The sequence below is a fragment of the Rana temporaria genome, chromosome 5, assembly GCF_905171775.1.
Source record: "Rana temporaria chromosome 5, aRanTem1.1, whole genome shotgun sequence".
Lineage (NCBI taxonomy): Eukaryota > Metazoa > Chordata > Amphibia > Anura > Ranidae > Rana > Rana temporaria.
In genome coordinates, this window is record NC_053493.1 from 29,959,397 (window position 1) to 29,972,024 (window position 12,628).

The 12,628-nt window shown below is 46.0% G+C and overlaps 1 protein-coding gene across 4 annotated transcripts in view; it reads right to left on the reverse strand.

Moving 5' to 3' along the window:
- PPP1R9A (protein phosphatase 1 regulatory subunit 9A) overlaps nucleotides 1-12,628 on the reverse strand; it is a 333,162-nt gene that overhangs the window by 163,860 nt on the left and 156,674 nt on the right. For all 4 annotated transcript variants that reach the window (XM_040352313.1, XM_040352312.1, XM_040352310.1 and 1 more), the window contains exon 3: nucleotides 10,887-11,019. In XM_040352313.1, the coding sequence (XP_040208247.1) occupies nucleotides 10,887-11,019 (133 nt within the window). The remainder of the gene's footprint in view (nucleotides 1-10,886; nucleotides 11,020-12,628) is intronic.

A 12,628-nucleotide genomic window follows, 5' to 3' on the forward strand; every position in this document is an offset into this window, starting at 1 on the left:
TCCACCAACTAACACCAATGATAGGGCACTATTCCACCAACTGACACCAATGATAGGGCACTATTCCACCAACTGACACCAATGATAGGGCACTATTCCACCAACTGACACCAATGATAGGGCACTATTCCACCAACTGACACCAATGATAGAGCACTATTCCACCAACTGACACCAATGATAGGGCACTATTCCACCAACTGACACCAATGATAGGGCACAATTCCACCAACTGACACCAATGATAGGGCACTATTCCACCAACTAACACCAATGATAGGGCACTATTCCACCAGCTGACACCAATGATAGGGCACTATTCCACCAACTGACACCAATGATAGGGCAGTATTCCACCAACTGACACCAATAATAGGGCACTATTCCACCAACTGACACCAATGATAGGGCACTATTCCACCAACTGACACCAATGGTAGGGCACTATTCCACCAACTGAAACCAATGATAGGGCACTATTCCACCAACTAACACCAATGATAGGGCACTATTCCACCAACTGACACCAATGGTAGGGCACTATTCCACCAACTGAAACCAATGATAGGGCACTATTCCACCAACTGAAACCAATGATAGGGCACTATTCCACCAACTGACACCAATGATAGGGCACTATTCCACCAACTGAAACCAATGATAGGGCACTATTCCACCAACTGACACCAATGATAGGGCACTATTCCACCAACTGACACCAATGATAGGGCACTATTCCACCAACTGACACCAATGATAGAGCACTATTCCACCAACTGACACCAATGATAGGGCACTATTCCACCAACTGACACCAATGATAGGGCACAATTCCACCAACTGACACCAATGATAGGGCACTATTCCACCAACTAACACCAATGATAGGGCACTATTCCACCAACTGACACCAATGATAGGGCACCATTCCACCAACTGACACCAATGATAGGGCACTATTCCACCAACTGACACCAATGATAGGGGGCACTATTCCACCAACTGACACCAATGATAGAGCACTATTCCACCAACTGACACCAATGATAGGGCACTATTCCACCAACTGACACCAATGATAGGGCACAATTCCACCAACTGACACCAATGATAGGGCACTATTCCACCAACTAACACCAATGATAGGGCACTATTCCACCAACTAACACCAATGATAGGGCACTATTCCACCAACTGACACCAATGATAGGGCACTATTCCACCAACTGACACCAATGATAGGGCAGTATTCCACCAACTGACACCAATAATAGGGCACTATTCCACCAACTGACACCAATGATAGGGCACTATTCCACCAACTGACACCAATGGTAGGGCACTATTCCACCAACTGAAACCAATGATAGGGCACTATTCCACCAACTGACACCAATGATAGGGCACTATTCCACCAACTGACACCAATGATAGGGCACTATTCCACCAACTAACACCAATGATAGGGCACTATTCCACCAACTGACACCAATGATAGGGCACTATTCCACCAACTGACACCAATGATAGGGCAGTATTCCACCAACTGACACCAATAATAGGGCACTATTCCACCAACTGACACCAATGATAGGGCACTATTCCACCAACTGACACCAATGGTAGGGCACTATTCCACCAACTGACACCAATGATAGGGCACTATTCCACCAACTGACACCAATGATAGAGCACTATTCCACCAACTGACACCAATGATAGGGCACTATTCCACCAACTGACACCAATGATAGGGCACTATTCCACCAACTGACACCAATGATAGGGCACTATTCCACCAACTAACACCAATGATAGGGCACTATTCCACCAACTGACACCAATGATAGGGCACTATTCCACCAACTGACACCAATGATAGGGCAGTATTCCACCAACTGACACCAATAATAGGGCACTATTCCACCAACTGACACCAATGATAGGGCACTATTCCACCAACTGACACCAATGGTAGGGCACTATTCCACCAACTGACACCAATGATAGGGCACTATTCCACCAACTGACACCAATGATAGAGCACTATTCCACCAACTGACACCAATGATAGGGCACTATTCCACCAACTGACACCAATGATAGGGCACAATTCCACCAACTGACACCAATGATAGGGCACTATTCCACCAACTGACACCAATGGTAGGGCACTATTCCACCAACTGACACCAATGATAGAGCACTATTCCACCAACTGACACCAATGATAGAGCACTATTCCACCAACTGACACCAATGATAGGGCACTATTCCACCAACTGAAACCAATGATAGGGCACTATTCCACCAACTGACACCAATGATAGGGCACTATTCCACCAACTGACACCAATGATAGGGCACTATTCCACCAACTGACACCAATGATAGAGCACTATTCCACCAACTGACACCAATGATAGGGCACTATTCCACCAACTGACACCAATGATAGGGCACTATTCCACCAACTGACACCAATGATAGAGCACTATTCCACCAACTGACACCAATGATAGAGCACTATTCCACCAACTGACACCAATGATAGGGCACTATTCCACCAACTGACACCAATGATAGAGCACTATTCCACCAACTGAAACCAATGATAGGGCACTATTCCACCAACTGACACCAAATATAGGGCACTATTCCACCAACTGACACCAATGACAGGGCACTATTCCACCAACTGAAACCAATGATAGGGCACTATTCCACCAACTGACACCAATGATGGGGCACTTCCACCAACTGACACCACTGACAGGGCACTATTCCACCAACTGACACCAATGATGGGACACTATTCCACCAACTGACACCAATGATGGGACCAGGGCCATTTTTAATGTTAACAGGACCCTGGGAAAAAAAATTCTCTCCACCTGCTCTGAGAGATACAATAAATATCAGCTAGACTTAAAATCAGTTTACTGTATCAGATCAGGCAGTGATTGCGATTGGTTGCCAGAGGTTACAGCATATCCTTACCACGTACTGACTGGTTGCTAGAGGTTACAGCACACATTACAGCTCACTGTTTAGTTGCTAGAGGTTACAGCACATTATTTCTTCTTGTTGATTGGTTGCTAGAGATTACTGTACAGTAATACTGCTCACTGATTGGTTGCTACAGCACATCATCTCTTCACTGCAGAGGGGCATGATATACATATGAATGCTGCCTTTATTTACATATGAATGCCCCCAGCCTCAGCTATTTACATATGAATGCTCTCGTCATTTACATATGAATGACGCTTATTTAAATGTAAACACAGGGTCTGCAGGTGAGTCATCTGTACACAACAATAGGGCAGAGCTGGGCAGCATTAATAGCAGCACTTCACACTGAGATATCAGGACACAGCACAGGACTAAAACTTCAAGGGATAAGGGAATTTAAACTGGGATAGTTGGCAAGTATGAGGCAGCTGCTTTGGGCCCCACAACAATGTCAGGGCCCAGGGCAGCTTCCCCTTTTGCCCTGCCTTAAAGACGGCCTTGGATGGCACACCATTCCTCTCACTGACTCCATCGATGACACTAGTCTTTCCATTAATAGCAACAATGGGACTTTCTTCCTCCAATGGCTCCTATGCCCACTGATTCCAGGGCCACTGGCCACAGTCCAACCCTCCTGAAACCTGAAGGACAGTAAACTGGCCCTCTGCTTAGAACATTTTGAGACCCCTGGTCTAATTGAAGCAACTTTCAGTAAAATCCATCTTCAAAATAAAGCCCCTCCCCCTTCAAAGAGTACATAGAATACTCACATGTCCTCATTGCAGATCTCTGAAGTGATAAAGAGATTCCGCTGGCTGGAGAGCCCACAGAACCCGACATTCTGGAAGTGTTACATTGCTGGTTCCTCTCCATGCTCAATGGTTTGATCTACGGACCCCTCATTACTACTGTATCCCGCAGTGACAAAGGGACCACTGGGAGGAACCAGAGCGCCAGGTGGGAAAGCAGAAAATCTTCAGTCCCGTAAGTGTTGGATTCTGAAGATTCTTCAGCTGGAGGTTTCTATTCATTAGAACAGAGATGTGAAGTGCGGGCAGCAGGAGAGAGCGGAGTATTCCATGTGTTCTATGCAGGAAGCCCCTCATTTCCAAGACTCATTTCACGAACTTGTGTTCTCTGATGTTGATTATACCGCTCATATCTAAGTATGTAATTGTTCAGTTATATGTATGACACTGGGCTAGATTCACGTAGAATGGCGTAACTTTGTGCGGGCGTAACGTATCCTATTTACGTTACGCCTCCGCAACTTTTACAGGCAAGTGCCGTATTCTCAAAAAAAAGTTGCGGCGGCGTAGCGTAAATAGGCCGGCGTAAGCCCGCCTAATTCAAATTGTGAAGAGGTGGGCGTGTGTTATGTAAATCAGGCTTGACCCGACGTGATTGACGTTTTTCCCGAACGGCGCATGCGCCGTCCGTGGAATTTCCCAGTGTGCATTGCTCCAAAGTACGCCGAAAGGACGTCATTGGTTTCGACGTGAACGTAAATGATGTCCAGCCCCATTCACAGACGACTTAGGCAAACGACGTAACTTTTTCAAATTTCGACGCGGGAACGACGGCCATACTTAACACTGGTACGCCGCACTTACGCCACCATATAGCAGGGGTAACTATACGCCAGGAAAAGCCTAAAGTAAACGGCGTATCTGTACTGCGCCGGGCGTACGTTCGTGAATTTGCGTATCTAGCTGATTTACATATTTTGACACGTAAATCAGCGTACACGTCCCTAGCGGCCAGCGTAAATATGCAGTTACGATCCGACGGCGTAAGAGACTTACGCCTGTCGGATCTAATAGATATCTATGCGTAACTGATTCTATGAATCAGGCGCATAGATACGACCGTCCGGACTCAGCGATACGCCGTCGTATCTCCTCTGAGAATCTGGCCCACCATGGCTTATCGAGAACTCAATATTCCCAAAGGCTTGTTCGCTGTGCATGCTCTTAAACTTTTCGACAAATGTTCGATGGAGGATCATCCGATCGTGTGTACCCAAGTCCATCGGACTAAAATCCACTAAAAAGTACAAACACGCATGCTCAGAAACTGGACAGGAGCGGAGAGTGGGGTACCCCAAGCAGGGCTGCTGTTAGAAATCATGGGGCCCCGTACAGCCTACCTGACAGGGCCCCTCCCAATATATTAAGTCCATATTTTAAAAAAAATACACTAAAATCATTATTAGTGGAAACAAACATAACAGAGAAACTGTGTGAATCAGCCCTTTTTTTAATATTTTTTTACATAAAAAAATTAAATTATATTCACAGTGACAAGGTGGCACATGGGGGGGGGGGGGGGTCAGAAGCAGGCAGAAAAGGGAGGGGAATCAGTGTCGGGGAAGCAATTACAGGAATGATGCCCTGTGTCTGTGTCTCTCCCTGCAACAGCCTATAGCCGGCAGGAGGGGGAGAAACTAGCTTTCAGCTGCTGCAGAGAGCTGCACAGGGCATCCTTCTGTAATTGCCCCTCCGCCAAACCACACTAATTCCCCCTGCTGTTTGGGCCCCCCCTGTGTGCCCGGGCCCCCTACAGGAGGACTGGTGGTCCCCCCCCATCAGCAGCCCTGACCCCAAGGTTCTGTCTTCGGACCAATTGTATTCAATGTATTCATAAACTGATGCCAATGATGGGGCACTATTCCTCCCACTGATGCCAATGATAGGGCACTATTCCTCTCACTGATGCCAATGATGGGACACTATTCCTCCCACTGATGCCAATGATGGGACACTATTCTTTCCAATGATGGGACAATATTCCTTCCACTTTCACCAACAAAATGGCACTATTCCTCCCACTGATGCCAACAATAGGGCACTATTCCTCCTACTAATGTCAATGATGGGGCACTATTCCTCCCACTAACACCAATGACGGGCATTATTTCTCTCCATTGAAACCAATGATGGAGCACAGTTCCTCCCACTAAAGATTTGGCATTGTTTACTCTCACTGACCCCAGGACATTTTATACTCCCACTGGCCACATTCCGGCCCCTATAATGTCTGAAGGACAGTAAACTGGCCCCTTGTTAAAAAAGTTTGGAGACCCCTGTTGTAGCATTACCAGTACCCTTCACTGGAAACACCTGACGTCAATCATTCGGAGGGTTGCTCCCATACAGCATGTTTGGCCATAAAGCGCACACATCTCGCTGGCCAGCAGAGGTCAGTGTCAGGCTTTATACATAAAACGCCATCATCATTATACACAGAGCAGCGATGAAGTAGACGGGAGCTGTAGGGAAGAACACTAGACCAGCAAATTCTTTACTCTACGGAGCGTATGATCGATGCACTGGCACCTCCGGCCAGGCAGATACATGGAAGGCAGCTCAAGGTCGTACCGTCCTGACTGCGGGATCCGGCTGCCCATTATACGCCAAGCGACCCGCACCTGCCCCTTGTGTTCTCTAATCACTGCCACTAACAGCCACAATCTTCATTTAGGCTGGATTCACACCTATGCATTTTTAGTGCTTTTTGCATTTTTCAGATTTGCACTGCAGTCCATTTGCCATGGTTTTCTATGGAACACGTTCCGTAGTGCAAATCTACAAAATGCAAAAAGCACTAAAAATGCCATAGGTGTGAATCCAGCCTAAAGGAGGACTCTGAGCTAAACACAACCTTCAGCAATCACTTTGAAAAGGCAAATCTATTGGGCTTGCTTTTTTTCTTTTTAGATGCACAGTTTAAAAATTAAATACAAATTTAAGTAACGTGAAAATAAATTCAAAAAGTGAAGACTTGCCATGTTATAGGGAAGGGAACATTGAGAAATGCCAACCGTGTCTAAGCAATATGCTGAAAAATGTGCCCTTTGTCTGGAATTCCTCTTGAAAAAAAGTAATTCACTATGAGTGTGTGAGTGCTTAACCCCACGCCACCCAGGCCAATTCTGACATTTCTCTCCTACACGTAAAAATCATCATTTGTTTGCTAGAAAATTACACAGAACCCCCGAACATTATATATACGCTTTTGAAAAAAAAAAACACTTGCTTACTGGGCACATAAACCCCCCTCCTGCCCAGGTGAAATTTCAGCTTCCGGCACAGCGTCGCTTTAACTGACAATTGCGCAGTCGTGCGACGTGGTTCCCAAACAAAATTGACGTCCTTTTTTACCCACAAGTAGAGCTTTCTTTTGGTGGTATTTGATCACCTCTGCGGTTTTTATTTTTTGCGCTATAAAAAAAAAAATGTGTAAATTTTTTAAAAAAATTCAATATTTTTTACTTGTTGCTATAATAAATAGCCCAATTTAAAAAAAAAAAAAAAAACATTTTTTTTTTCTCAGTCTAGGCCGATGCGTATTCTTCTACATATTTTTGGTAAAAAAGAAAATCGCAATAAGCGAATGGTTTGCGCAAAAGTTATAGCGCCTACAAAATAGGGGACAGAATTATTATTTTTTATTATTTTATTTTTTTACTAGTATTGGCGGCGATCTGCGATTTTTATCGGCACTGCGACATTATGGTGGACACATCGGACACTTTTGACACATTTTTGGCACCATTCACATTTATACTGCGATCAGTGCTATAAATATGCACTGCTGATTACTGTATAAATGTGACTGGCATTAAAGGGGTTAACACTAGGGGGTGAGGAAGGGGTTAAATGTGTGCCCTGCATAGTGTTTCTAACTGTGGGGGAAGGGACTGACTGGGGGAGGTGACCGATCTGTGTCCCTATGTACAAGGGACACAGATCGGTCTCCTCTCTCCCTGACAGGACGTGGATCTGTGTGTTTACACACACAGATCCAGGTCCTTGTCTCTGTAAGCGCCGATCGCGGGTGCCTGGCGGACATCGCGGCCACCAGGCAAGTGCATCGGCATATCAGTGATGCGGCGGGCACACGCGCGCCCAACAGTGGCTGGAGGCTGTTGGCCGTATATAGACGGCCTTCCTGGAAATTTAGATCCGCCCTGCGGCCGTATAAAGTCGTACGGCCGTCAGGAAGTGGTTAAGGACTGAGCTTCTTTCTGAGATTTTGTGTTTACAAGATAAAAAAAATTGTATTGCTAGACAATTACTTAGAACCCCCAAACATTATTAAAAAAAAAATCCTAACACCCTAGAGAATAAAATGGCGGTCGTTTCAGTACTTTATGTCACACCGTATTTGAGCAGCTGTCTAAATACACTTTTCGAGTTAAAAAATAAGACAACAGTAAAGTTATCTCAGTTTTTTTTTTTATATTGTGAAAGATAATTTTACGCCGAGTAAATTGGTACCCAACATGTCACGCTTCATTATTGCGCCCGCTCGTGGAATGGCGACAAACTTTTTCCCTTAAAAATCTTCATAGGCGACCTTTAAAAAATTCTACAGTTTGCATGTTTTGAGTTACAGAGGAGGTCTAGGGCTAGAATTTTTGCTCTCACTCTACAGATCGCAGTGATACCTCACATGTGTGGTTCGAAAACTGTTTTCATATGCGTTCGCTTCTGCACGCGAGTTCGGCGGGGCAGGGCACGTTTACATTTTTTTTTTATTATTATCTTACCTTTTTATTATTATTTTTACACTGTTCTGAGCATGACAGGCCCTCTTAAATATGAGACCTGGGGTCAAAAAGACCTCAGATCTCATATTTACACTTAAATGCAATAAAAAGAAAATTGTCACTTGAAAAAAAAAAGAAAATGGCCCTTTAAGAGCTATGGGCGGAAGTGACGTTTTGATGTTGCTTCTGCCCTGCTATGGTACGGAGACGGGTGGGGGCCGTCTTCCCCTCACTCATGTCCATACCTAACGCTGAGAAGGACCCGATCGCCTCTGCCGCTGCCGACGGCTCTGGTAAGCGGCTGAGGGCACAGGAGAGCGGCGGGCCCTCTCCCACCGCTGATAACGGTGATCTTGTGGTGAATCTACCGCAGAGACCACCATTATCAGGAAACCAGACCGGCGGCTGAAGAAGAGGATACCTGGGTTATGGCAGCTAGTTATATCGGCGTGCGGCGGTCCGGAAGTGGTTAAACCCACTCAGTGCCTTATCTAGCCTCAGAACCTGTGTAATTTATATATGTTTGGGTTTACAGGGAATAGGTGTGCTTGTACTGCGGGAAGACAGAGATCCGTGTTCCTGCTAAGCAGAAACACAGGATCACAGCCTTCCCGTGTCACAGAACGGCGATCTGCCTTGTTTACATAGGCAGATCCCTGTTCTGCCTGTGCCTTGAATGATCGTCAGGTCCCGGTGGACATGATGTCCGCCGGTCCAGCTGATTGACTCCTGCTGTGTCCAATCACAGTGGGAGCGAGTCGCTGGTGGCGCTCGTGTGCCCCAGACCCAGAAGTGCAGAATCACGTACCTGTACGTGATTCTGCGCACAAGAGCCGCCCACTAGCAGTAAATGTACATGTCGGCAAGGGGTTAAGCAGTGTCTACTGTCCTGTAAACATGATGAGCAAAGGATGGATCCCATGAAGCCGCACATCAGGGCAGACACACTGGTATTGGAAGGGATGGCAGTCTCAGCCTGGGCTCCTGCCAGGCCACGCCCCCAGCACGTTTCACTCCGCCGCTCGGAGATTAATCATCGGGAACTGTCCACAGTGTTAAACTGACAGCACTGTGCAAAGAGTTTGATTGACTGCCAATGCTTCCCCCTCTGATTGCTTCAGTGAAGGGATTATAGGAAGCTGATATCAAGACTAGGGATGAGCCGAACACCCCCCCTTCGGTTTGCACCAGAACCTTCAAACGGACCGAACGTTCACGTGAACATTTAGAACCCCATTGACGTCTATGGGACTCGAACGTTCGAATTCAAAAGTGCTCATTTTAAAGCCTAATATGCAAGTTATTGTCGGAAAACATCTTTGAGAACCCGGGTCTTGCCCCAGGGAACATGTATCAATGGAGGAGTCCTGAAAAAAAACACAGTTTTTAAAACTTTTTTTCCATTGATACATGTTCCCTCGGGCAAGACCCGGGTACTCAAAGACATTTTCACAGGCATACTATAGACACCCAGCAGGTACAATATTTAAAGTAATTTTTCATATTTTTTTCTTTTTAATTTAAGCATCATTAAAATCACTGCTCCTGAATCTTTAGGTGCAAACTACAGAGCACACGGCCAGTACACACCAAGTAGCTTTAGGTGCAAACTACAGAGGACACAGGCAATAAACCACGTAAGAATACTGCAGCTAGCACAATCACCTGCCTGCCAGTAAATTAGGAAGAGCGGATCTAGCTAAACTATACAGTGTATAAATATATGTACAACACCTAGGATGTATATATATCCTCTACACACACTGTAACATTAACTGACTAGCCTGCCTGCCTGCCTGCTCTATCTACCTGCAAAAAATGACACTCTCTCTGTCCTCGCTTAACCACCGCAACACACTACACAAGGCCGACCTGCAGGCGGCCTTTTATAGTGTGGGGCGTGTACTAAACCCCCTGAGCCATAATTGGCCAAAGCCACCCTGGCTTTGGCCAATTATGGCTCTCCGTTTTTTTGCAAGCTGTGATTGGCCAAGCATGTGGGTCATAGTGCATGCTTGGCCAATCATCAGCCAGCGATGCCGCAGTGAATTATGGTCTGTGAAACGTAACTCGAATTTGGCGCGAACGACCAGTTTTGTTCGTATTTCGACGAACGATCGAACATACGATGTTTGAGTCGAACATGAGTTTGACTCGAATACGAAGCTCATCCCTAATCAAGACAGATTTGGGTACTACTCCTAGCTCTAGAAAAAAATAAAATTTAATTTATTGAGGGCATAATTGGATTAGAAGATTTCATCATACCTGTCTGGAGCTCACATTTACATTTCACTTATCTGGATGAAAAGCTCACCTTTTTCTAGATCCACGGGGAATATATCCAGCTTTTCCACTCGCTTCTCCAGCTCATATTCTGCCGAAGCCGCTACCGGGTCCACCTCCTCATTCCGCCGGTCATAGTCTTCGTTGGAGTATGTGTTGAACACCTGATGAAAGAAAACATCAGTTTAAAACATCTGAAAATGATTTTCTTCTGATCAAAGCGGCAGCATGGATTGATGACATAATCGTCCCGTGAGACCCGTGTTATGAGTTATTGCAACAATTATTAGAAAACACATTACCAAGGATGAAGACTGGAGAGAATTCAAAAAGGGTTCATACAATTCCACTAAAGAATTTATGATTGTTCTAGGGGCTCATGTACACAGTAGGGTGTAACGAATCACAGCACAGTGATTGGACACAAGAGGCGGGATTTATGATTCTCCAATCACAAGCAGGGGGCGGGATTGTGCTCCTCCTGGCATTCCCGGACAGGACAAGTACTGTCAGTGAGTAAAGCGGTGATGTGGCTGCCTTTTTTGGGGGCATCAGATTGGCCCAGGGGGTGGCTGTGTCAGTTTCATTCCGGGACATTGTATTGTCCTGGAATGAAGGTGCCCGGGACAGGCTATCCGGGGACACGTGGTCACCCTAGTACACAGGCATATGGTTTTATGTAGGATTGTGCTGGCAGCCAGATCCTACGGAACATGTGTCCATATTGCATCTCAACTCATACAGACATACACCCCATATACAGTATATCAGTACTAGCAGAAATGCGCCAGGACCGACAACTAACAACAGTGGGCCATATTCTCAAAAAATATCCGCCTGCTGCGCTTAGGGCACTTACACTCCGCTGTCCCAACTTACTGGAGCAGGTGTTGTATTCCCCAAACACTTGCTCCATAAGTTGGGACAGCGGAGTGTAAGTGTCCCGGCGTAGCCTGGCGGATCTCCAAGGGGGCGTCTTCTATTCAAATGAAGCGCGCCCCCGATGCGAAAGAACTGGGCATGCGCCGGGCTGCAAAAAGCCCAGTGCGCATGCTCCAGTTCTCGGCGGAAAATGTCAATGACGCCGACGTGTGCGTCATTGACGTAAAGTCGTATTCAAGAACGACTTACGTAAACGACGTACCCGACGAAAAAACACGACGGGGACCCGACGCCATCCGTAACATGGCCTACGCGAGACTTGCGGAAATTTAATCCTCCATATAGCAGGACTAAATTTCCGCTTACGCAAACGACGTTAGCGACGGTTACGCGACGCGAACTCGTTCGGGAATCGGCGTAGAAGGATCATTTGCATATGCAAATGACTCCTTCATGTAAATGCCATCTAGCGGCGGCCGGCGTCATTGCATTTAAGATCCGCCAGTGTAAGTGACTTACAGATGGCGGATCTTAAGTGTATCTATGCAAAAATGATTCTGAGAATCAGGAGCATAGATACACTGGCCAAAAAAGGGAGTTACGATGGAGTATCTGACTTACTCCATCGTAACTTCACTGAGAATATGGCCCAGTGTGTAAAAGCTGGGCCAGGCCAACAACTCAAGGCCCGTACACACAATTGGATATTCTGACAACAATTGTCCGAAGGACGTGTTTTGTCGGATAATCCAACCGTCTATACGCTCCATCGGACAATTGTTGTCGGAAATTTAGGACAACAAATGTTGGATGGACATCTTCTCAAATTGTCCGACAACAAATGTGTTCCGTCAAAACATTTATAAATAAATGGTTGTGGAACGAATCATT